Here is a 27,181-nt window from a genome sequence, read left to right on the forward strand (position 1 = left end):
TGTGCGAATGGTCCTCGCCGATACCCCAGGAGCAACAGTGTCCCTAATTTGCTGGGAAGTGGCGGTGCGGTCCCCTACGGCACTGCGTAGGATCCTACGGTCTTGGCGTGCATCCGTGCGTCGCTGCGGTCCGGTCCCAGGTCGACGGGCACGTGCACCTTCCGCCGACCACTGGCGACAACATCGATGTACTGTGGAGACCTCACGCCCCACGTGTTGAGCAATTCGGCGGTACGTCCACCCGGCCTCCCGCATGCCCACTATACGCCCTCGCTCAAAGTCCGTCAACTGCACATACGGTTCACGTCCACGCTGTCGCGGCATGCTACCAGTGTTAAAGACTGCGATGGAGCTCCGTATGCCACGGCAAACTGGCTGACACTGACGGCGGCGGTGCACAAATGCTGCGCAGCTAGCGCCATTCGACGGCCAACACCGCGGTTCCTGGTGTGTCCGCTGTGCCGTGCGTGTGATCATTGCTTGTACAGCCCTCTCGCAGTGTCCGGAGCAGGTATGGTGGGTCTGACACACCGGTGTCAATGTGTTCTTTTTTCCATTTCCAGGAGTGTATAATGCAAAACCCCTTTTTCTCGGCAACTTTCTGTTAAAAAATGCGGAATATGTTGTTGAACGTCGTAGAATATTCCCGCTTCAGCCCCTGTAGTTCCAATAGGTGGCGGCTCTATACTTAGCCTTCAAAATGGCGTCTGTAACGGAGGTGCAGTGCAAGCAGAGAGCTGTCATTCAGTTTCTTTTGGCGGAAAACCAGAGCATCGCAGATATTTACAGGTACTTGCAGAATGTCTACGGAGACCTGGTAGTGAACAAAAGCACGGCAAGTCGTTGGGCAAGGCGTCTGTCGTCATAGCAACAAGGTCGTGCAAACCTGTCCGATCTCCCGTGCGCCGGCCGGACGCACAAAGCCGTGACTCCTGGAGTGTTGGAACGTGCGGACACTCTCATTCGTGGTGATCGACGGATCACAACCAATCACTTCCATGACAAACCAAGACCTAGCACAAGCCTGCGCACCCGAGAGGAGTTCACAATTCCTCACTGGACTGTTCCTCCTCATCTACCCTACAGCCTCAGTCTCGCGTCTTCCGACTTCCATCTGGTTTTGGCAATGAAGGATGCACTCTGCGGGAAGCAGTAGGCGGATTATGCGGAGGTTACTGATGCAGCAGGACGTTGGCCCCGACGTCGATCAGTAGAGTATCCCCATATGGGTATACAGGCTCTCCCAGTAAGATGTCGTAAGGCCGTCGCATTGAACGGAGATTATGTTGAAAAATAGAGTTTTGTAGCCAAAAGAGTGAGGAATAATATGGTGTATTGGACTACTGAATAAAACCAACCTGCATTCAGAGAAAAATATGTTACTTTTTGAACGCTACCGGTACGGTCGCAGGTTCGAATCCAGCCTCTGGCATAGATGTGTGTGATGTCCTTAGGTTAGTTAGGTTAGTTAGGTTTAAGTAGTTCTAAGTTCTAGGGGACTGATGACCTCAGAAGTTAAGTCGCATAGTGCTCAGAGCCATTTGAACCATTTTTTATGTTATAATCAAATGTATGTTACGATAATTTTCATGTGGTTACTCCGAGACGTAAGTAGCTACGTTGCCAGAGGTCTCGCAGTCGTACGCAGAAAGCTGGCATGAAAAAAGAAGAAAATGCGTTCAATAAGATCTAGTCTCTCACCATGATAGTAAAGTAAACACTCCAGTTGCCTTTATGACCTATGTGAACTCCAGAGAATCTGCAGGTGACGTGATGTCTCCCTAACATTTGTACTGCGGTTATAAATAAGAACAGTTTCACTCCGAAGAGACAGCGAATGGCTTTTGCGATAACAAACAGAACTGTAGCCCTTCGAGAACAAATTAAGTCGTTTTTTCTACTGTGACCAGGAGGTCCCTAAATATAGCGATGGAAGATACACATGGAATCTCATTAATTATTCATGCATTCCTACGGCTTCTAAGCGAAGAAATTCTCTGTTTCTAGACCTCACCCGAAAAACGACTCTAATGCCAATCGGAAACGTATAGGTACTAAACAATCCTGAATTTGTAATAAAAGCCCTGACCTACAAAAGAAACGTTAATGATTAGCAGACAAGTTTAGTCACATTGACCGTAGTCTACGTAAGACTGTTCTCCACAACTGTGTTATTGCTAACAGCAGTGTCTGCTGTATCAGCTGAGTACACAGCAGCAACATGTGTGCACCGGCGACATTCTGTCTGTTGCAGCTGAATCCATACGACACAGTTGCCAGACAGCCTTATAGGTCAGCTATTCCCGCAGATCAACAGGTTTGTTGTTCTTACTCGACGGGAACTGGGACACAATGATGATCTGTAATATTTGTCTCGTATCTCTTGTGCTTCTTGGACTAACGATCAACCTTAAGGTAAAGCATAGAAAGATATATTCCTGTTGTCATTAGAATGAAACTCTTGGAAATTTTTTACACATTCCTCCTAAGTCTATATTTAGATCCACGTCTTCACCTGGAGCTGCAGCTACATTACACATTAACAGATATGGTGACCAGTGCTAGAAGTGGAGGTGTTTATAGTGTACCATTGTCATTTTCTATCCTTCCAACAAAATTCGCGGATGGTGCACACAAAGATTCTCTGATGGCATCCTTCTTCGTCTGTATTTCTCCTATTTTATCGTTTTAGTCGCTAAGCAAGCTGTGTGTGAGTGGAACTAGCACGTTTCTTGAGTCTTCTTAGGGCGTACACTCTTGGAATTTTAAAAGCAAACGTTTTCTTGTTGCAAAATTTCTTTGTTTTTGCATTGTTTATTGAATTGTAACAGGGAAAAGTTATTCACTCATTATGAAAGGTTTCAGCTACTCACTGCAGCCCTCTTCGGAACCACAATAAATATCCGCAAAAACTAATGGAATATAAACAAAGATATAGCAAAACGGAAGCAATCATACAAAAAATTGAGCACTAAATGACGTTGTTGCAATGAGGCCAGGCTTTGTACTAAAGTTATCTATCACTAACACATCCAAAGGTGAAGGCATTTAAAACTTCCCTGTCTCCAAAAGAAACGTCTAAATGCAATGCTAATGTGTGTATAACGAATTGCATAATTGAAATGTAATCATACATAAAAGTTACAATCTTTAACCAGATAAGTATATTGCTTTTGGCTACGCGCCGGAGAGCTGAGGAAGTGTTGAAAAGATCCATTTCCTTAAAGGTGAATATGTGCAACCGCAGCTGAGGCGTTAGTCAAGGAATACTGTAAACTCCCGGAGCGTGTAGCACAACGCATGTGTGTGGGTGGCTGCCTAATGTTGTTCCGCAGTGGAATTCACACACCAATAAATGATTAAACTAACCCTATCATTGAAAGCCTTTGCCTAGGGATTTTCGTGAATCTAAATATTGGGTTATGGTTTTATTTCAGTTTAACGCATTAGACCAATCATTCTTATCGGTATAGTACTAGAATGGGTCACAACAGAATGCAAAAATTGTACAAATATGAAATGCACAATATCGAATTATATACTACTTGTAATTTCGAGATTGGTGGAACATGTTTGACTTTAGCCACATTCCTCTGATATAAGATGCACATAAAGTTGGTTGACACCGACTAGCGTTGATAAAGAGAATACCTACACCCCAACTTTCACTTTCAGAAAAAAGCTCAGTGGACAAGCAGATGGAACTCAAAACGCACATACTGCGACTGTTTCTCTGTCCACTGAACTGGAGTGTGCATATCACCTGTTGAAATACGGATAGCAGTTGTACTACACAGATGATTCACTAGTTGGGACGTTGGCCGCTGTGCAAATGAGGTGGTGGTTGTTGGTGGATTTGGGGGAGAGGACCGTAAGCGAGGTCATCGGTCCCATCGGGTTAGGGAAGGATAGGGAAGGAAGTAATCTCCCCACTCAAGTAATCTCCCTTAAAAATGGACTTCAATGTGTGTCATACTCCACACAGAGTTAAATAATCGTCACTCAAGTAAGCAGAATCAAAATTATGTCTCAGAGAAACGGTTAACGCGTTCCCTGTATCGAAAGCAGCTCTTCTTAAAATGTGACCGGCAGCTCCTGCGGTATGGCTGTCGCCACCAAAGTCCCTTCTAGCGATCTTCAGAGGCGAGTGCTCCCGATCTTCTTTTTCTCCCGGCATTTGCCGCTTCCATGTGGACACGCGGCATCTACGTTTGTGCTCCAGGTGACGATCCCAGCGGCCGTTACAAAAACATTACCTCACACCACATGGGTCACGAATCCGCCAGCCAGTCGCCTGAAGCTCATACTCCTTTCGGAAGAATTTCTGGAAGGCTCAATTTCCGTTCCTTAACGCGTTTCTGCTGTTTTGGTTGGAGATGTGCTCCTGCACTGCCGTGAGAAGTTTTCGAGCTCCGCTCGTGAGCGTTGTTTCTGACCCCGCACATTCCTTCGCACTAAAAGGATGTCCTTTCGCATTCTTAGGCCCCCGATGCTCGTTCTCCAGGTTTTTTCGCTTCGTCAGAGAGTATCTCCCGCCCGCTCTATCCGCTCTATGGTGGATCTGCTGCCTCTAGCATGATAAACCACCGCCGTCATGCATTCTTCTCGTTGAGGTCACTAAATGTCAAGCGTGCTTTGCCACGGTTCGAGTTCTACCTCGGGCATGGGTGTGTATGTGTGTTGTTCTTAGCTTAAGTTAGTTTAAATTAGATTAAGTAGTGTGCAAGCCTAGGGACCGATGACATCAGCAGTATTTTTTAAATAATGTCCGCCCTGCAGAGTACGATAAGATACTTCCCAGCCCCTCGTTGGCCGACAGCGGCTTCTGAGGAAGGCAAGGTCGTCTGGTCCTTTCTATTAGTGTTCAGCCTTAATTAACTTCCAGACATGGAGTATCACAGAAATTGTTAGTGCGTGGTGCTAGCTCGTAACAGCCAACGAAATAATCACTTCGATTTTGATTCATAAATATAATCTAATGGAAATATAAATCTACAAGCATGTTAAATGGATGGTGGCAAAATGTTGCCTCCTTACACTAAAAATTCACAAGATTTAAATAAACTAGAAAACCATACAGTGAAAAATTGCTCTGCGTCAGTGACGTAGTTTTTCCACCGATACTTTGACGCAACAACTTTCTGTCAGTATATCTTGCATCTAATTATTTTATATAAGTTCATCAGGTTTCATGGGTGTCTTACTGTGTTGTACATGTCTTTTTTCCATTAAAAGATATTCGTATTACCAGTTGACATCGTATCTCTTTTAAGATTAATTGCTTTATTCCCCTCCAAAAACTGCTTTATCAAAGTTACAAATGTGAGTTTAAAACAAAATTTGGATATTTGACTAAGCGGACAGTAACATCTGTCATCCACATTTCAAATGCAGGAATTAACTCGAATAGGCAGCCTTTCGGAGGCACGAAATAGGATTAAAAGAAGCAATTAACACTGTTCTCGTGTACGACAGTGATCGTTAAATGATACACTACCTGTCACTTAGGCGAGTTGCATTCAGATGACGAGAGTAATTTTGAGTTTAATAAGGAAGTTTGTAGCGTAAAGGGGTAATGTCCAATTTATGCTTCTATTTTCTAATTCATCTTCGCAGCATTCTGTACAGTGCTTTAACGAACCAGCGTCGAAGACACTATTGTTGTTAATGGGACAAAACGTATGTTACCAAATTCTGATCCAAAGTGTATTTGTCGCGACGTTTTGCCTCGAATCGCTTTTCAGCTTGTCTGTTGAATTTCGTTCGGAACTCAATCTTTAACAACGCAAAAACCTACATTGGTCAAATGCAACATAGAAACACCTTCTCACAAATTTTGTGTTAGGAATACATACTTCGCAACTAGACACTTAAGTCTCAAGTAGGAATGTAAAATGTCGCGGAAGAACTGAAGTGAGATGCACTTCGCTTGTTGCTTTGGTTGTGATAGATGTGGTGCTGAGAGAAATTTTCATTACCAACTGGTAAACATCGCTGCCCTCATTAAATTATTCTAAAGCAGCAGTTCGCAACCTGGGGGTAATTACCCATTGACGGGCAAAATTAAATTTTCTGAAGGGTAAAAATAAAAGAGATGGATTGCGTTTCGGTTACGAAACTAAGTTATTTTTGTAAGATCATAACTATGGTCATTATTTCATAAGGCTGTAACACTGATTACATGTATTACCAATAATTGCTATTTTTAAATATTAACATTAATGCGTGACACGTGTGAAACGAATGTATGAACATTATCTTTTTCATATGGTCCATTGTCAGGTACCCTCTAGAACAGAGGTCGTCAAACTTTTCTGCCCAAGAGCCAATACTGACGTTGTGGGGCGGCACCTAGGGATGCACATGTATTGATAATCTATAGAAGTTACATGTTATGAGCTTCCAGTAGACTAACTATAGTAATGGCACGGTGTGTTTGCTGCTGACCGCCAAGTACTGATCGTTAAAAGTCGGCTCCATTCGGAACACTTCATGTTGACTGTTCTCGTTTTAGATTGCTGCCACCACCAGCAAACCCAAAGTTCTCACACAATAATTACTTGGAGAAGTATTACTGAGATGTCCGTGTGAGGGGATTGTTTAACTGATCAATAACAGTAATTATATTTAAATGCATTATGCAATATGAGACACCAGTGATTAGTACCCTGGATTCGCATTCCGGAGGACGACAGTTCAAACCCCCGCCTGGCCATTCTTATGTACGTTTTCCTTGATTTCCCTGAATCGCTTAAGGCAAATGCAGGGATGGTTCCGTTAAAAGGGGACGGCCGATATCCTTCACCATTCTTCCTTAATCTGAACTTCTGCACCAACCTCGATGTCTAAGGGACGTTAAACACTAAACTTCCTTCTTTTAATATAAATCACGATCTCAAATGTTAACTAATTGTTTTGAATGTCATTTTTCTTCTACTCATTGCGTCGTATTACAACAGCTTTAATATAATTTCATATTCCTTGCTACAAGTATGTACCATGTTTGATGAATGTCTCTACAGGGCATTCATTTTAAGTGAAGACGTTGACATATCTCGGAAACTACGCATCGAATCAAAAACAGTTATAATTCAACTTTGTTTGTCTCGGAGGGGCATTCAACGATGCCACACGCATGGGTGGCCGAGGCAACTTTGAAATTTTGAATGGGAACCCCGTTATTTTATTTTATTTTATTTTTTATTTATTTATTTTTTTTTTTTTTGCAGATTACGATTCTATGCAAAATGTATATATGTTTTGGCTGAAGCATTTTCTTCGTTTCACCACAGATGGAGCTGTAATCAGAGGAATAGAGAGGGTATACAATTGTAATTTACGACATGCTGTTCAATGGCCCTCGAATATCCAATGACACGTGGGATCCCACATCCAAGCTGTGAGGGTAGGACAGGCCAGTATTTCGTAACTTATAATTGGAAACCCCACTCGAACTCCATTTGTATTCCTCCGGGACGTATCGAATAGGGGACTACTCGGCGCGCGACCGTGGCCGTGTAGCGAAATACGACGTATCGTAACAGGCAGTACATTGCTACCGGAGCTCACGTATCGTGCAGACGTAGAACAGATAGCGGCTCTAAACGTTATAATATTTGTGCAGTGTTTATTGCCTGGGCACTTAGCTATCACTTGGAGAACAGACGTGCAAGTGGACAATGAATGTTGCAACCACAGACGGAAAAATAGAGATGATCCTATTTTACAGAGAATGTAGGAGAAATTTTGCCTTATATGTCGAGCACTTTTCAGAGAAAGCTCGCTCTCGTTTGTTCTTTTACAAGCAGAGTATAGACCAGCACACTGGACTCGCATTCGGGAGGACGACGGTTCAATCCCGCGTCCGGCCATCCTGATTTAGGTTTTCCGTGATTTCCCCAATCACTCCAGGCAAATGCCGGGATGGTTCCTCTGAAAGGGCACGGCCGACATCCTTCCCCATCCTTCCCTAATCCGATGAGACCGATGACCACGCTGTCTGGTCTCCTTCCCCAAAACAACCAACCAACTATAGACCAGCAGAAGGAAACAAAGCAAATACGTTACAGAAGAGGCTAGTGAAATAGCCGTACTAGCGGTAGTGCACCACAACCCACGGACAAGCGTCCGGCAACTATACCGCGTGTCTGGTATGTCCGTGGGTAGTATTGTCACACTACTGCGTCATCGTAAGTATCATCCATACCATGTGTCACTGCATCAAGAACTTAGTGGCGCCGATTTCCATAACCGGGTAGTGATTTGTGAAATAGCACGGCAATAAATGCAAACGACCCCCCACATTCTTTGCTGAGGTACTGTTTTCCGATGAGTCTACATTCACAAATCATGATAGCGTTTACCAGCGTAACATGCACTAGTGGAGTGTAGACAATCCCACTGGTTACGGTAAGTTGACCAACAACGTCCTAGGTCGGTTAACGTATGGTGAGGCATTGTGTGAAACAAACTCATTGGACGTATTTTATAGACAAATATCGAACGTTTTTGGAACGGTAACTACCGGTGCTACTGCAGAATGTAGCTCTGGACGTTCGACAACTGTAGTATATCTATAACCTATTAACGCGTGTATTGTTGAATGGAATGTGAATGTGGGATTTTATTATTTTGTTTAATTTAATTTACATTTTATTTTTATTTTTAATTTGATTTTGGTTTCACTGCAAAGATATGCGAAGGCACGGATCGTTCTTAGATTTTACTGACACAAAAATGTGGCGTGGGTTCCTGTAAAACTACTGAAATTACTTAGACGAATCCAAGCTCAAAAACAGTTAATCATTAGAGGCTACATACACACAAAAAATATTTCACCATTTTCAATGCGTAAGGACCTACGTGTGGTTTAATTACATCTTAGTTCAGGCCAAATCTGTATCCTATTGCACGTAACATAAATCGTCTGAATAAATCGTTAAATACTTTGAAAATATCAGTTTCCTACAGATCATAAATGAAAGAAATTATATCGCTGATCTCCAGCGTCGCCTGTGGAAAGAACGGGATACTAATTACGATAATTTGAAATCGCCGCTTAATGGCGGCCAATTGTCGCCGTCCAGCGATGTTCAGCTTGCTGCCGGCGCGGCGTTTGAAATTCTTTTAAAAATGATGGGACAATCAAACGGGATATGTGGTGCAGGTTACAGTTAAAATTAACAACAGCAACACTTTAGACATATATTGGAGCTCACTGCTCAAATAATAAAATGTGAGCACACCTTACTATGTAGACTGCGCACAACGGCGTCCTATCCGAACAAGACGCCGACCTGTGTGGACGAGCGGTTCTAGACACTTCAGTCTGGAACTGCGCGACCGCTACGGTCGCAGGTTCGAATCCTGCCTCGGGCATGGATGTGTGTGATGTCCTTAGGTTAGTTAGGTTATGTAGTTCTAAGTTCTAGGGGACTGATGACCTCAGCAGTTAAGTCCCATAGTGCTCAGAGCCATTAGAACCATTTTTTTGAACAAGACAAAGCAAGATAGTGTGTGGCGCTTTTTGTTTCACGCCGATACCAAAAAGAACAAAGATAATAATAGTACTTATGTTACAGACAATAGTATTTCTTTATAAACGCATTATTCCTTGACTTTCAGTTACAGCTCTGAAGGAGAGCATTAACGAGCGACACGATGTAGTGGGACGTACAGCTTGTGAAACTAATATATGAACGTTATCTTCCTCACTTGGGCAACGTAGTACACACATACTTTGCACCATGTATCTATGACAGTAAAATTTAAACAGATACGTCAACTATGCTTAAATGTCTCACGAAAATGCTGTCTTTTTAGTTGCACGTAATTCCCACAGTGGATCAGAAATTGCTTCATTATTCATTTTGTATCAGATAAACGAACTAATTGGCAATACAATACAACAGTAACTATGTAATGGCTACTATACTGCTGTATGCCCTACACTGTATTATTATTACACTGGTCAACACTCATTTTCTTGCCAAGGATATTTGAGTGGCTTTAGGATGGGTTAGTGGTGCTGAGGACGAATATAGCAACCATTTATGCAGTTTGGCTCTAGTTTTTGAGATAATGCATGATTTATTCAAAAAATTAGAAAAAATTGCTAATACTGAACTCGAGCGCTACAAACTACAATGAAAAAAGAAAATAATCTTTATAAATAGCTTCTATGAAAACCTGATAGGCATTTGTCCACGTATAAAACATAATTGAAAAGTTTCTCTATAAGTATATCATTTTCCGTCCATGACGAACCGCTTCCTGCACGCTTTCCTTTTATAGGTCTCTTCAGAACAGTCACGTTGCAGATTCCAGCAATAATCTGCCATCATATGCCTGTCCCATCTTCCTTTATATCTTTCCTCTATTCCTTTCATATCTTGATGGAACCGCTCTCCTTGTTCCTCACTGAAATCACCTAGATTACGAGGAAATCGATCCAAGTGGCTGTGAAGGAAGTGCAATTTTATGCTCATGTTAGCTCCTAAGTTTTGAAAGTTAGTGAGCATGTTTTTGACCAGTTCCTCGTAATTGGGAGCTTTATGATTGCCCAAAAAACATTTTACAACAGCGACAAAACTGTTCCAGGCCGATGCTTCAGTGACAGTCATGACACTTGTAAAATTGGTATCGTTGATGAGCCTGCGAATTTGAGGACCATCAAATATTCCTGCCTTAAGTTGTTCACTACTGAGTTCAGGGAACGTATTGCAGATGTATGTGAAGCAATTACCATTTCTGTCTAAAGCTTTGGTGAATTGCTTCATTAGTCCTAACTTAATATGTAATGGTGGAAGAACAATCTTGTCCCTACTAACCAGAGGTTCATTAATGATGTTTGCTTCACCAACAGCCATATGTTCCCTTGGAGGCCATGTTTTCTGCTTCCAATGTTCGTGCTTTGCCCTACTATCCCACATGCAGATAAAACATGGGTGCTTTGTGTATCCACTTTGTTGTCCAAGCAAGAAGTTCACCATTTTCAAATCAACACAAATCAACCACTGGTGCTGCATATACTGAATTTTCTGCAGAACCATCTTGATGTTAGCATATGCTTCACAAAGTTTTGTTGAGTGGGCAATTGGAATAGATGCGTAACGATTGCCATTGTGTAGGAGAACACATTTTAAACTTCTAGTGGAACTGTCTATGAAGAGACGCCAGTCCTCTGGTCTATATTCCGGCAGCCCCAATTCAAGTAAAAGTCCAGGTATATTGCTGCAATACACTATAACCTCTTCTTGGTTGAAGTATGGAAGAAGGTTTTCTTCTCTCGTCCGGTAAGCTGTTATTTTAACACTTGGATGAAGACAGTTCTTTTCCTTAAGCCTGGATGCTAAGAGTTCTGATGCTTGCTTTGAAAGATTGAGTTCTCGTATCAAGTCACTGAGCTCCTTCTGGTCGAACTACTGGGGTTGTGTCTCACGTCCTTCGTATTCCGAACCACTACTTGTACATTCCCCGCCGTGCACATCGTCATCTGATGATGTTAGCGTGGGTAATGTTTTGAAGGTTGGTACAGGAACATCGTTGCTGTGCACCACCGGTCTTCTTGCTGACTCCAAATCGGGATATTCCCACTTTTGTTTTTTGAACCTATTAAAACCTTTCACATTAACAATGCAAAAATAGCAATCATCTGTATGGTTCTTCTGCTCTCGCCATACCATAGGCACTCCGAAGTTTAAGCTTTTCCTTTTTCGTTTTGTCCACTGCCGTAAGCACTCCACGCAGCATTTACAAACTTTATGGGGTGCCCACGCCTTGTCTTGATCTCCAAGTTTAATTCCGAAATATGCCAGATACGCTTACTTCACAAAAGGAGTGATATTCTTCCTGTTCTTTTGAAGAACGTATTCACCACAAATGTAGCAGAACTCATCTGGATGGTTCACGCAAAGACGGTGTGAAGAACTCATGTTTTCCTAAAACAAAATTGCACAAATACTACATATTATGCAGAACTTTCTTGTATTTGCATGTCAATCACATCCAACAAACATCATTAATTGTTTTGTGTGAAATGAATATTCACCTCTTATTTGCTACGTCACGATGAAAAGGTTCTATCTCCTTGAAGCTGCACTGCACATGTGTGTGACTTTCGACCATCGCCATTTTGCATGTTTACACTGAACGCTACCTATCGGCTGTTGCGGGGATTACCTCGGCCAACAAATGAATGTCGAGTACCGCCGAATTCAAATCTGCACAACCCTCAATATCTTCAACACACGCACCGCACAACAGGACTGAACACATGCTGACAGTGTGATGTTTGCATGATGTAATCCTCAACCACACAGATGCACTCCCTGAGCACAATTGTTTAATAAAGATAGTACAATATCACTAATTAAAAAACAGGTAGCAAATACATTACACCATATATGGACCCTGCAGTCGATATTATCCACATGAAACTCTCATTTCCACAAATAACCTATATCTCAAAAACCAGAGCCAATTTGGAAAAAGTAAAAATATACTCGGAATGAGTATCATAACAATATCCCATTTTCGTTCAAACTTCCCTGGCAACGAAAAAAAAAAATTATTTTGTAGAGCTGTGATTATTAGTGGCTGTGGTCGGACACAAAGTATTGCCAACCAAACGTCTTCGAATTCCTGTCACTGTATAATGAGTGGTTTACAAACAATAAGTGTAGTGCACACATTTTAGCTTGGTTGATACTAAATGCAGATGCTGAATGTGGGTGAAGCAAGTGTTGCTAGGGTGAGGAGTGCTGCAGAGGAAGCATGCTTTTCAACAAGTTTCTAACCTCAATATGGATAGTTAGCTTTCTTACCTGAGAAGGAATTGTAGATAGCGCACACGATGCACAGAAAATTGTTTCATCATTCCAGTAAATCGTCTCACTGAGTAACTAGTTTGTCGTTTAATAAATACTCATATCAACTAATATCATTTACCCTTCGTCGTTTTAGAAATAAATGTGTGCGAAGAAAATTCTTTTTCATTCTTAAGTTCAGTTAGGCGATAATGATGGTATTCGGTGTTGGTGGGAGGGGGAGGGGCGGGGAGAAGGGAGACACAAGCTAATATTTGATGGGTCGGAAACACTGTGCTAAGCTCAAAATTTTAATTCAGTTTATGCTACTTTCTTTCTGCAGGCCGAGGACGTTCTGGTGACGGTCCAGCAAGGAAGCTTGCTGGGAAGTACGGCCACGAGCGTCTACGACACGTCCTACACGGCCTTTCTGGGAATCCCGTACGCCGAGCCTCCTGTTGGAGAGCTGCGCTTCCAGGTGAGTTCTCTACTTACAGTCGTATCCCAGCTGCTTATTCTCTGTATGATCTCTCTGTTTAGCGAACTGCATTCGTGTGCTTGAGGATGTCACACTGGTCATTCAGGAGGAGAATGGGTCTAATCCCTGTTAGACTAGCCAAGATGTAGTTTTACATTATTTCCATACTTTAGGTGAATGACGCATTGTTTCTTCCATCGATGCCACAACGTTTTCTGGCCTTGTCAAGTAGCTTCAGTCTGTCATAACATCAATGACAATATAATGTTAACTACTTCCGTTTCATACTGACTTCATGAGATGTTAGAACTTTTGCTCCCTAAAATGTGTATGATAAACGGATAAGTAAAGTTCGCAGACACGAATACCGCCCCGACAGATTGAAGGAGAATGCATTTCAAGTGTACATAGACAAAGTAACGGTCAAAAATCGGAAAATTAGTACCCATCTTATTAGGCCAGCCACTGTCCGTCAGAAGCCTTGTTAAAAAAGTAATAACAGGGGAGTAAAAACTCTTCAGCATATCCTTATGTGGCTGACCCGAGCAGTAGTAATTTCGCGAGACCTTCTTGCTAGAGTTACAGTGAAGACTGGTGCGGTCTACGAGGCGAATTTAACGAGGAGACCGATAATATGGCTCCCAGAGCGGAAACAGAAGTCTTCTTTGACGGAGCTAGTATACTGAAAAGCTTCAAACTGGACGAAACAGCGGTTCCTCCAGGAGTCACAGCTGGCGGAAGTCAAGAGGAGTAGTAGTCCAACTGAGACTGGTAAGCCTCCTGTGAATTATGTGTTATTGGGACGACTTTAACGGATCCAGTACTACCTTACGTGAAATAAGGAGAAACTATTACGTTGTATTTCCGTACTACATGCGGTTCTATGCTAAAAATGTCTTTATGGCTTCATTACAACCAGAATATTCCGAGGGAATGGCTCAGAAGGAACAGCGGGACAAAAATCAGATGAAAAGAGAATGTTAATTAAAGTGATCACGAGAAATATTAGAACGCTAAAGTAATGTGAGCAACTTCTAGTACTAAGTAAGAAAATGGTAGGAGTGGGAGCAATAATGAAGTGAGAAATTACGAACAAAGCATTACCTGCAGCAAGTGCAGTCAGTACCGTCATTGCGCGATAGCGATGGAAATGTTACCGATGATGGTGCCACTAAAGCGGAGTTACTAAATACAGTTTCCCGTAATTCCTTCACGAAAGAAGACGAAGTAAATATTCCAGAATTCGAAACCAGAACAACTATTAGCATGAGTGACATAAAAGAAGATATCTTAGGTGTTGCGAAACAACTCAAATCACATACGAAAGGCAAGTCTTCCGGTCCACATGGTATACCAATCACGTTCCTTTCAGAGTATGCAGACACAATAGCGCCTTTCTTAGCAATCATATACAACCGCTCACTTGACGAAAGGTCTGTTCCTAAAGACTGGAAAGTAGCACAAGTCACACCAATATTTAAGAAAGCAAATAGGAGTAACCCAATGAATTACAGACCCATATCACTGACCTCAATTTACAGTAGGATTTTGGAGAATATACTGTACTCGAACATTATTAATCACCTTGAAGAAAATGACTTATTGATACATAACCAACATGGATTCAGAAAATATCGTTCTTGTACAACACAGCTAGCTCTTTATTCCCATGAAGTAATGTATGCTGTCGACAAGGGATCTCAGATCGATTCCATATTCCTAGATTTCCAGAAGGATTTTGATACCGTTCCTCACAAGCAACTATTAATCAAATTGCGTGCATATGGAGTATCGTCTCAGTTGTGTTACTGGATTCCTGATTTCCTGACAGAGAGGTCACAGTTCGTAGTGATAGACGGTAAATCATCGACTAGAACAGAAGTGATATCTGTCGTTCCGCAAGATAGTGTCATAGGCCCTCTGCTGTTCCTGATTTACACAAACGATCTAGGTGATAATCTGAGCAGCCCCATTGGATTGTTTGCAGATGACGCTGTAATTTACCGTCTAGTAAAATCACCAGACGATCAATTCCAATTAAAAAATGATCTAGAAAGAATTTCTGCGTGGTGCGAAAAGTGGCAATTGGCACTAAACAAAGAAAAGTGCGAGGTCATCGACATGAGTACTAAAAGAAATCCGATAAATTTAGGTATACGATAAATCGCACAACTCTAAGGGCTGTCAATTCGACTAAATACCTAGGAATTACAATTACGAGCAACTTAAATTGGAAAGACCACATAGATATTATTGTGGGGAAGGCGAAACAAAGACTGCGCTTTGTTGGCAGAACACTTTGAAGATGCGACAAACCCACTAAATAGACAGCCTACATTACACTTGTCTGTCCTCTGATGCAATACTGCTGCGCGGTGTGGGATCCTTACCAGGTAGGATTGACGGAGGACATCGAAAAAGTGCAAAGAAAGGCAGCTCGTTTCGTGTTATCACGCAATAGGGGCGAGAGTGTCACTGATATGATACGTTAGTTGGGGTGGTAGTCAATGAAACAAAGGCGGTTTTCTTTGCGGCGAGATCTATTTACGAAACTTCAATCACCAATCAACCGAATGCGAAGATATTTTGTTGACACCCACTTACGTAGGGAGAAATGATCATCATAATAAAATAAGAGAAATCAAAGCTCGAACGGAAAGATTTAGGTGTTCCTTTTTCCCACGGGCCATTGGAGAGTGGAATGGTAGAGAAGTAGTGTGAAAATGGTTCGATGAACCCTCTGCCAGGCACTTAAGTGTGAATTGCAGAGTAACCATGGAGATGTAGATGTAGATGAAGTGAATGGGACCCGTGCCGATTATGAGTAATAGGAGGTGTAGAATGTGTACAAAGAAGTAGGTAACCATGAGTGGATCCAGGTATGTATGGTGCAAGGGAGAGCGTCACGGAAACGAAGAGAAGCTGTTTGACAAACGCTCGAAAATAGTTACCAATTTTCGCGTGAAAGCCTACATACAAATTTTCAAAAACCAGTATTAAGAGACGAATCATGAAATCAATCTACTGTCTCAGGAACCACTAGACTAACAGTCATGTAAGCAGTTTCTGTTCCAGCACTCCATACGCGACTGTAACAAGAAGAAAACCAAGCATGTGGTATGTGCTTAGTACCCTGTGCTATTTCGTTTGCAGAGTACGTATAGACTCTATAGATGTAGAGAATAAATAAAGAGTTCTTTGTGGAAGAATGGAAGGTAAATTTACCGTAGATTCGAAAAGGACGATCGCGATATTCGGGACAGCACTGCCGTTAATATTAGTCGTCATTAGGAAAAAATAATACGTAGACTTGAGGATGGCATTTGATCATATGTAGTGGAACAGAATGTTTTCTAGTCTTAGACGATATGGTATAGGCTACAGGTACAAAAAGATGATCCATTTTCCTCACTCGTAGATGACTCAGGTCGGCCGCATAGACAGAAGAGGTGAAAATCTGTGTAGATGTAAGGCAAGATGGTCCATTGCCATGCAGTTATCTAAGTCGTTTATTGGGGAGCCAGTGTAAGAAGTGAAAGTTATCTTAATGTAGGAATTGTCTGTCACGAATAGAAACTGTACCACAGAACACATCTTCTATTGCAATGCAGCAACACGATATACTAGCAGGTATATACCATTTAGATAACTAACTCGAATTGCGGAAAGGTGAAGCCGCAGGTCGATAGCATATAAAGTAAACAGTACACACAGTTGAGTGGCAAATTATCATGAAACTAGACTTTGTTCTCCATAGTAATAATTCGCAGCTGAAGCCCCAAATATCTAGCTTCATGAAAGCAACGGTGAAACGCCCTGCACATTGATCCTCCTAGACGGTTTGCTATTTTCAAATGACGATTTGCTCAAACTGTTGATGCACTGAAAGAAGTAGGACCGACAATGTTCAGATAATTCTGATAATCTCTTGACAGGATCCGAAGCCAGCTGGTAGCTGGGAGGGTGTGCGCAATGCCACCTCGTACGGCAGCGACTGCGTGCAGAGTTCGGGTGACGGCTCCGAGGACTGCCTCTACCTGAACGTGTTCGTGCCGGGCATACCAGAGGAGGGCGCAGGGCTGCCCGTACTCTTCTGGGTGCACGGCGGAGGTTTCACCGTTGGTAGTGGCTCAGACCAGGAGCACGGGCCCGACTTCCTTGTCTCTTACGGTGTCATACTCGTCACCATCAACTACCGCCTGGGGCCACTAGGTATGGTTCTTAAGACATGCGTATATTTCGGTGTGTGCTTCATAACATTTATCTCCCTGCACGAACTGCACTCAGCCTTTAGCTTCTATTCATTTACAGGTCATGTTGCAAAATCCATTGTTTTGCAGGCCTATCTGATCAAAGGTATCTGGACATTTCTATGCAATGCGTAGTTGACCACATGTCACTAAAAGCTGATCCGCCAGTATAAAACTTGGCAGGACGTTTCGTGATTTCTGTAGAGAGCGACTTAGAACTTAGACTAGTCATTGGATTTCATCTGAGTAACAAATCCTCCAGACACATTTTAACCGTTCTAAAGCTTCCCAAGGCTACTGCTGGTAATGCAACTGTGAAGCTGAAACGCTAAGGAACTACCACAGATAAACCAAGACTAGACAGACGTCATGTAGAGACCGTCAAGCATTTCGGAGGGTGATTGTTAAAAATTGCATGAAATCAACGGAAGAAATCACTCGTGAGATCCAGAAGTGCTACTAGCAGAATAGCTAGCAGAACGACTGTGTTTAGGGAGCTAAAAAAGTGGGCTACAATGATCGAGCAGCTCCTAGTAAGACCACATTTCTGTTGCGACGCTTGAGGTGGTGTGTAAAGCGACGCTACTGGACCGTGGATAACTGGAAACGAGTGATTTAGAGTGATGAATCACGGTATGTCTGCGAAAATCCGATGGATGGGTTTGTGTTTGACGAACGTCTGGAGAACATCACTTGCCATCATGTGTAGTGGCAACAGTGAAGTGAGGAGGTGATGTTGTGGTGTGGGGGAAGAATGGGAAAATTCGGAGACAATGATTGTATCAGCACAACAATGACCATGTCATAAAGCAGCATCTGTGAGGCAATGGTTTGTGGACAATAACATTCCTGAGATGGAGTAGCCTTCCTTGAGCCTAGATCTGAGCCCAATGGAACACCTTTGGGATGAGTTAGGCCGTGGACTTCGTTCCTACATCAGTGCCTTATCTGCTTTCGGCTCTTGGGGAAGAATGTGCTGCCATTCCTCCGCAGACATTTAAGTACCTCCTTGAGACTCTCTCCAGCAGACCTGAAGTCTTCATAAAGGCGGAGGGTCGACACACCCCATATTAATGTCCACTGATAGGGTGTCCCGATACCTTTGCTCTTATGGTGCATGTACGTTTTCATAAATGTCGTACTCACTCTGATCCATCAGAGTCGATGTTACTGAACTTATTTTATTGGCAATTCGTGGTGAACATATTGAACAGGTATTTAGGAATAATACTAAGAAGCGATATGAAATAAAATAAACACATAAAATCAGAATGAGGGAAGTTGAATGAATGAATGAATGAATAGCTTTGTGAGAGTTAATCTGCAAAGAAAATTGCATACAAATGCTGCCAATGATAGAGAATAGTTTCAGAATTTGGTGTCCTTATCAAGTAGACATGACAAAAGACATCGAAAAAATTCAGGGCGCATTGATAAGATTGGAACAGATCGATATACCCATGTCATAATGTAACAGATGCAATGGGAATCTTAGGAAGTAAGACGACTTGCCAAATTTAAAAATTCTATATTCGAGGAAGACTGTGCAATCATTTTGCTGCCACCATAGCGTATGCCGCGTAGAGAACATGGGAGTAAGATAAAGAGAGTAAGCAGAACGTGTGCAAGAGAACTTCTGTGAAGTATGGAAGAGAGAGAGAGACGATACTGGCGGAAGTAAAACAGTAAGAGTGGATCCTGATCCGTTACTGCGACGTGCCCGCATCGCAAATGCAGTAACGTAGAATTAACGCCAATTCTATAGGGAGACACTCGAGGACCTCTCCAATAGTCCTGTCTTTTCGCCATGCGGTTATTACGCCTTCGGTCCCTTAAAAACGTCCTTGAAGGGTCGACGATTTCCGTCGAACGAGGATGTACAGCAGGCAGTTACAGACTTTTTCAAGGAGCAGAACACGGTGTTCTACGAAACAGTTATCTTCTACCTAGTGAATCGGTGGGATGATCGCCTCAAAGCTCATGCTGAATTTGCCTGATTGGCATGCCGATTCTGGATTGTAAAGCCTTGGAACGGAAACTTTTTGATCGCCCCTTATATAAATCCCAGAGTAATTAAGAACCGACATTACTTGCATATAACAAAACATACTGTAGTATTTTAAGGAATGCCATTAGAATGTCCAGAAGTATGCAAGTCCTGACAGAAATAAATAGTGCAGATTATAAGGTTAAAATTACATGGATTAGTGTCAAATGAGAGACACGGAGACAGAACAGCCAGTCAGTGTACAAGATACCATAACAATTAAACTAAGTGACAATGTTGTGACTGTTAATTCACATGTTGCGATAACTTTTAACGGTCACTCTCTAAATTAAAAAGAAGATTATATGGTTCAGCTGAATAAGCAGGAGAATGTATTACAGATGTCATTTCAGAAAACGTGAAGCAACTAGAAACAGCACCAACATCCTTCACTGAAAGCAACAGAATTATAGAAAATTCTAAAAAACAAAAGCTCGTGTGGTGATATTGGAATTTCAGGCAGAATTCTGAAAAGTTGTTACCGTTTAATGAGTAACGTCCTTAGTGAAAAATGTAATGCATCACTAACACAGGAAATTTTTCCAGACTGGTTAAAATATGCAGATGTTAAACCTCATCACAAGATCGGTGATAAAACAGACTTGAACATTTCTTGTCCAGTTTCTTTACTGACATCTTTTTCCAAAGTATTAAAAAAAGTAATGACACATAAGGAGGAACAATGAACTTAGCATATCGCAGTTTGGATTCCAGAACGGTTGCTCGACTGAGACTATTGTTTATTATTCACTCATGAAATAGTATAAGCCTTAAATAATAAATATCTCCAGTTAGTATGTTTTGTTATGTTTCGAAGGTATTTGATTGTGTAGATCATGTTACACTATTAGAAAAACGCAAGTTTTATGGAATTTACAGCTGTTTTGACTCATACTTAACAAACAGAATGCAAAAAGTTGCACTGAATTTTTGAAACAATGCTGGAAGGGTGGAAAATTTTAGTGACTGGGCAGAAATCACATTGGAGTCCCACAGGGTTCAATTTTGGGTCCATTCCTATTCCTTATACCTACTTAACATTCAGCAAGCAGAAGTGAGACTTTTTGTAGACGATACTATTGTTATAAAAATGTCGTCAGACAGAAAGTAACAGCTGAGTTAGCACATGAGCAACAGTAAGTAAATAGGGTAGAATGCTCCAAATTTTTGGGTGTTCAAATTGATGATAACTTGAACTGCAAGTAGCTTCCCAAAAAATTAAGTTCAGATACTTTTGCTCATAGTATAATAGTTGATCTTGGGAACAAACGAGTTAACATCCTGACATATTTTATATATTTAAACTCCATAATGTGTTGTGGAATAATTTTCTAGTGTAAATCATCACTTAGAAAGAGAGAATTGATTGCACAAAAGTGAGTTGTATGGATAATATGTAGTGTTCACGCACAACGTCATGTAGGTACCTCTTCAAGTAGCTGGGCATTTTAACTGCGCCATCACAACAGAATATATTCGCTAATGAAATTCGTCGTAAATAATCCATCATAATTCGAGAAGAACACTGATGTTCATACCTATGACACAAGAGGAAAAATGACCTTTGCTACTCATTATTAAAGTTCTCAGTGGCTCAGAAAGGATTTCAATGTGCGGCAAGAAAAATCTTTAATCACTTGCTCAATAACATAAAGGTCTGACATGCAGCAAAGTTTCAAATCAAATTTAAATTATTTCTCCTGGCCGATTCCGTCGTTTCCACTGATAAATTTCTACTTAAAAATCGGTATCCAGAGAAAAAAAACATTGTTTTTAAGTATAGTTGCTCGAGTACAACTAATAAAATAATGTTCTCTTTGTGCTTATTAATGTTAACACTAATCATGTATATGTACCCCGTAAATTGACTCGTTCCACATAATTTCGATGAAAGAATCATTCATTGACCTATGGGACATGTAACTAACCATTTAAACCACTAAGTATGCATGGATGAGAAAATCTCCGCTAATGCGACAATGGTTTAAACTTTCCCTCGCTTACCTAAATAGCTTCACCAAATGTCAGAAACCGCATCTTTAAAATAACAGAAATCGATTTTTTTCAGAAACGCCGTCCAATTGCTCTAATTTCGTCAACATCCATGGGACCATACCATTAACTCCTTTCTTTCTCTACCTGTCAGCTATACCTGTTATATTCCATTTAGGAAATGGCTTACTGTGAAGGTGCTTGGATGGAAAAAAGTAAGCTACACTCTTGGAATAGCACTTTTTACGTTGCAAAACAGTCGCTTTCAATGGAATGTGGACATACGGGTAACAGTGTCAAATTACACTGCAGGCTTCCTGAGCACCGGAGATGAGGTCGTTCCGGGCAACGCAGGTGTCAAGGATCAGCACCTGGCGCTGACCTGGGTAAAGCAGAACATCGCCAGCTTCGGTGGCGACCCAGACCTCGTCACCCTGCAGGGGCAGAGTGCGGGAGGCATGGCCGTCTCATTACATCTCGTCTCTCCTCTTTCCTCAGGTTGGTTCGTAATGTCATTCAAGAGACATTCATATCGATCTGGTGGCTTCCGTAACTGAAAAAAAGGCTATCATCATTGGATTAGTTATTTCCCAGGTCTAACTTTTAATCGCAAAGTACGTACGAGGAACAGTACTTCAAATGTCAAGATATACGGCGTGAATAAGCTAAGCTGTTCAGCTCAAATATTTCCTGAACCGTATAAGATACCATAAGTCCGTCTTCGCCCAAATGAGTTGTGAAAAAGTTGTTACTGAGTGATGTATAGTTTCTTTTTACATGTATGTAAAGCTCGCCGATATCGGTACCAACTTGGCTTTTTCAAATGGTAGTAACTAATGCTGCTACGGCTCTAAAAGAGACAAATTAAACGGCGTTTCAGCGCTTCACTTTTCAAAATCCGATTAATGGTTTCGGAAAATTGCAATATTTAGATTTTAGGATTTACCTATTTTTAACATGAAAATGATTGCTATCGTATGCCGAATTTCGAATTGTTATTTCTTACACAGGGTGGTGAGAAACAGTCTGGAGCCGGCCGGAGTGGCCGAGCGGTTCTAGGCGCTACAGTCTGGAACCGCGCGACCGCTACGAACGCAGGTTCGAATCCTGCCTCGGGCATGGATGTGTGCGGTGTCCTTAGGTCAGTTAGGTTTAAGTAGTTCTAAGTTCTAGGGGACTAATGACCTCAGAAGTTAAGTCCCATAGTGCTCAGAGCTCATTTTTTGAACCTTTCACGTGGACCAGTATTGTTTTAAAAACTCATTTTCCAAGTTAGCTCATGTCTCTCATTTTTGTCCGATTCTCAATCCCCAGGTAACGAATCATATCTTCTGATTTTCATCCCATAGTTCAGAGAGCACATCTTTAAAGTGATATAAATAGTCCCTCGGATGCCATCTTCCGTTTGGATCAAATTTTCTAAAATTTCCAATACTAAGGAAGACTTCGTCATTTTGTATACCCAATTATATGGCCTCCTGTTACGCCCCCAGCGCGTTGTAATGACTTGAGTTCATTTTTCATATGTTGCCCAATCTCCTGTTTAACATTTCGAATTTAGGGATCGTGTCATGGTTACCTCACTGCATATCTGCTCCACACGGCGTGCGTAAGCAATTTGATTCAGTACAACGGCCTGTGCCCTATGTTTACACTTTTGCATTTCTTCGTCTTGTCTCTCCAAATACTCGTCGTAGATAGCAGTTTTTCCGCTGAGTTCCTTTTGCACTTCACCTATTTCAGATTCGAACTTCTTAAAACTTTTCATATACTCTTGACGTGCTGATCTAAGCGAGTCGTGAGCACGTCTGTCTTTTGATTTGTAGCCTTACTGGTTTCACCAGTCTCTGCAGAAAGATCCTTACTACTCTGTTCTGTTTTCTTTATCTGTATGTTCCGTCCTAGTACCACTCTCTTCATATCCCTTCTTCAGAATTTCCGTTAATATTTGGTATTAGTAAACCCTTTCAGCTGTATTTAGTCCTTTATTTTGATATCACTAACGATTTCGGGACACTTAGAACCACATCTTCATGTGAAAATTTGCATAACAACGACCAAGAAGGAATAACCGTCATGAAACATCAACTGATATGATAATTTTCTAAAATTATTTTAAGATTTTTTAAACTTAAAATTTTTTGTAAAAAATTGTTTTCACATAAATACGTTTGAGCTAAAAAGGTTCCATCCACCATTTGGAATTGGAATCTATGCATTCGGGTGTTTTTATTCAATGAAATATCGCATTTTAGCTGTGTTTTATTCTGACGGACAATGAATGTTGAGTCCAAAGTTCTGAGCTTTTAGCTATAATGCTTCAGTTATGCCAGTACAAACATTTTAATATTCTTATGTAGAAAATTTAAATTTTTTAAAAAATCTTAAAATAATTTAGAAAACATCAGTGGATGTCTGAGGTGGTTCTTCCTTCTTGATTTATTGTTATGCAGATGTTCATCTGAAGATGTGGCTCCTAGTGTCCTGAAACCGGTAGTGATCTAAAAATAAAGGACTAAATACGGCTGAAACGTTTATTAATACACAAGATGATGACTCGTAGCTGTGGTTACCCTATCTACAAGATTTCCGTTAATGTTGTGAACACATTAGACTCTGACATATATTCTTCGCGTGTGGGTGTATCCGGGACAGGTGACGAATCAGCACCTGAATTTCCAATGTCTACCTACGAACTGCAGCACCCTATACTGGAATTTTTCGTCGTCTCACTGCACACTGCTTAATTTTTTATCTCTATCTGGTTATTTTCTCCTGACGAGTACGTATCTGCACCCCTAATCATTGCAACTGCATTGGTCTCATCTGACATCATGAACTACAATATGTCACACGACCATAAAAAATATGACTAGAAAACTGAATCACAATTACTCTCTTCTAAAGTAAACAAAACGGAACTGTAATTCAAATTGTGACGCTCTCTTCAATTCAAAGATGTATTCGGTGCTAAGAGGCACACTGAACTTACAATGCAATAGCTTGGGGATGAACTTTTATACGGTAGATTTAATTCTGATGTAGCATTGCATTAACAAATTAGCGTGGGCTACTATGGCAAGACTGGTAAACGACATGTACGTTACTGATTATTAAGTGTCAAAGTAGTATACCGATATTATAATTCGCTGTCAATGTCTTCACTGATAACTGTTTGCATCTACAGAACCTGTCAGTGATTTTTGTGTCTTACTGGATACGTGTGTCTTATAGAGGACCCGGCTGGAAATTTTCTTCAAAAACATGTACTTCCCTTAGATTTGGTACGAAGCGAAGGAATCAACCTCTTTCCTAGTTAGCATTCTTCGAGAATCTCTCGCTCTGGAAAATGGTGCAAGTTATTCCTGTTTATAAAAATGGCAAGAGGACGGATGCGCAACCTTCTGTTGCAGGAAACTAGGGTTTATTCTTGATAAAATTCTAGGTTCGAATTTCGTGACGTTCGTAAAAGGTATTTACTACAATAAGATAAAAATTATCTGCAGGAAACCTCATCATCTGTAGTGCAATTTCCCGTCTCTGTACTTGGACAAAGGAAGACGTTTTGATAGTCTATGAAAGCCATGCGTTTTATGTTCACATATTTTCTTCAAATCCTCCAATATTTGATATTCACTAGAAAATCAAGAACATAGATACATGGAAATTATCTAAGGAATCAAAAACATAGACCAATGATGATGCTTTTAAATAACCTGAGACATTTTTGGTCTAAATAATACATTTCACATTCGCAAAAGACAGTATAACGCTCATATTTTTCCTTTGTGTATTTGAACAACGTTCTAGTGTTCATTGCAATCTTTCTTCGCTTCTGCTTCATAAGACAAAAATAACTCAGAAGCTTTCATCTTTAATTTGTTGATACCAATACAATTGACCCATAAGTAAAACTTTCTCAGTACTATTAAATTAGTAGCTTCAGTTTCCCACGAGATAGCTTTGCTGTTGCGTGGTGACCTTGTAGTTCTGTTTCGCTTACTTTACTCACAGAAAATGGTAGAGAAAGTTATGCACATTTCATAAGCTGTTTCACTGATTTAATGCATGCATCAAACTGAGTTTGACGAAACTGGAGATTAAACTTTTCCCGAAAAATAGCAGTCTAAGCAAAACTCATACATCACATTTGAATTCGGATGTAAGTGAAGAAACAAGAAATTTCCTTTCTTCTCGTGTAGTCTAGCAGCTATGTGTTTTATGTCCAGTATTTGGTGATGGGTGAGACTTGTTACGTGTAGACCTCAGAAATGTCCATTAAGCCATAAAATGTGCTACGAAAAATTCGGGACTGACATGGTTTCTCCAACCTTCTTTTCAAACGGATGGAGGAAACTGATAGCTTCATGTATACACTAAGCCATATTGTTGATGTGGAAAGGAAACCACATGATCAGGCCTTGCAAACGACGCGATAGTCGACCGATCGTCGTGTAGACCTGACATTCGTCATCGGATGCGGCATGGAGGGGCATGGGATCAGCACTCCGCACCCCCGGCCCTTGTCGACGTTTCGACCTTGGAGCTGCTGCCTCTGAACCAGGTAGCTTCTCAGTTGGCATCACGAGGCTGAATGCACCCCAGGACAGTTCTCCCACAAAGAAAAAGTTCCTGACAGTAACGGGTTTCGAACCTGTGGCCGCCGCTTGGAGGTCTGTCGCGTTGTCCACTCTGCAACGGAGGGGGACATGGTTCATATTGCCGTTAAAGTTTTTTGTTCAGCAGAACCAAGTGAATTGAGACGTCGAACAAAGAATTTAGCTTCCTACGGAATACAGGGTGACAGCTATTGAACTAAAAGAAAAAACGTAAATTATGTACAAACTATGACGTGCACAAATTTTATTCAACATGTAAACATCACTAAAGATATTCGGATTTAGGTTATTACATGTTCGATACCATCAGTGGCGATGATGTGGCGCAGACGAATAGCGAAATTCTGCATGACCTGCTGAAGTGTCGGAACATCGATGCTCTAGAAGATCTCCTGAATGGCTGTTTTCAGCTCAGCAATTGTTTTGAGGTTATTGCTGTGCACATTGTCTTTAATGTAGCCCCGCAAAAGGAGTCACACATGTTCAGATTTGGAGAACATGGCTGCCAATCGAGGCCCATGCCAGTGGCCTCTGGTACCCTAGAGCTAGAATGCGGTCCCCGAAGTAATCCTCCAGGACATCAAACGCTCTCTTGCTTCGACGGGGTCGAGTTCCGCCTTGCATGAACCACATCTTGTCGAAATCAGGGTCACTTCGGAAATGGGGATGAAATCATCTTCCAAAACACTCACGTACCGTTCGGTGGTCACCATTCCATCAAGGAATATCGCACCGATTATTCCGTGACTGGACACTGCACACCACACAGTCACCCGTTGAGCGCGAAGAGAGTTCTCGATAGCGGAATGCATATTCTGTCTCCCAAATGTGCCAATTTTGCTTATTGACGAAACCATCCAAATGAAAGTGGGCTTCGTCGATAAATCAAACCATGCGCATACGCATACTAATTTCCATCATGCCCCGTGTCCAACCGTGCAGTTTGAACTCCTAACGCAAACCGTTCGGAAGTGTTGACGATTTTATTT

At 41.5% G+C, this 27,181-nt stretch overlaps 1 protein-coding gene across 1 annotated transcript in view; it reads left to right on the forward strand.

The window, feature by feature from the left end:
* Positions 1-2,276: 2,276 nt before the first annotated feature.
* The window catches only part of LOC126252033 (juvenile hormone esterase-like), a 61,326-nt gene continuing 36,421 nt past the window's right edge, over positions 2,277-27,181 (forward strand). Inside the window, exons 1-4 of the mRNA XM_049952818.1 lie at positions 2,277-2,415; positions 13,150-13,284; positions 17,220-17,496; positions 21,886-22,071. Of these exons, the coding sequence (XP_049808775.1) occupies positions 2,353-2,415; positions 13,150-13,284; positions 17,220-17,496; positions 21,886-22,071 (661 nt within the window). The 5' untranslated portion in view covers positions 2,277-2,352. The remainder of the gene's footprint in view (positions 2,416-13,149; positions 13,285-17,219; positions 17,497-21,885; positions 22,072-27,181) is intronic.

This window comes from Schistocerca nitens, chromosome 4 (assembly GCF_023898315.1).
Source record: "Schistocerca nitens isolate TAMUIC-IGC-003100 chromosome 4, iqSchNite1.1, whole genome shotgun sequence".
NCBI classification, from domain to species: domain Eukaryota; kingdom Metazoa; phylum Arthropoda; class Insecta; order Orthoptera; family Acrididae; genus Schistocerca; species Schistocerca nitens.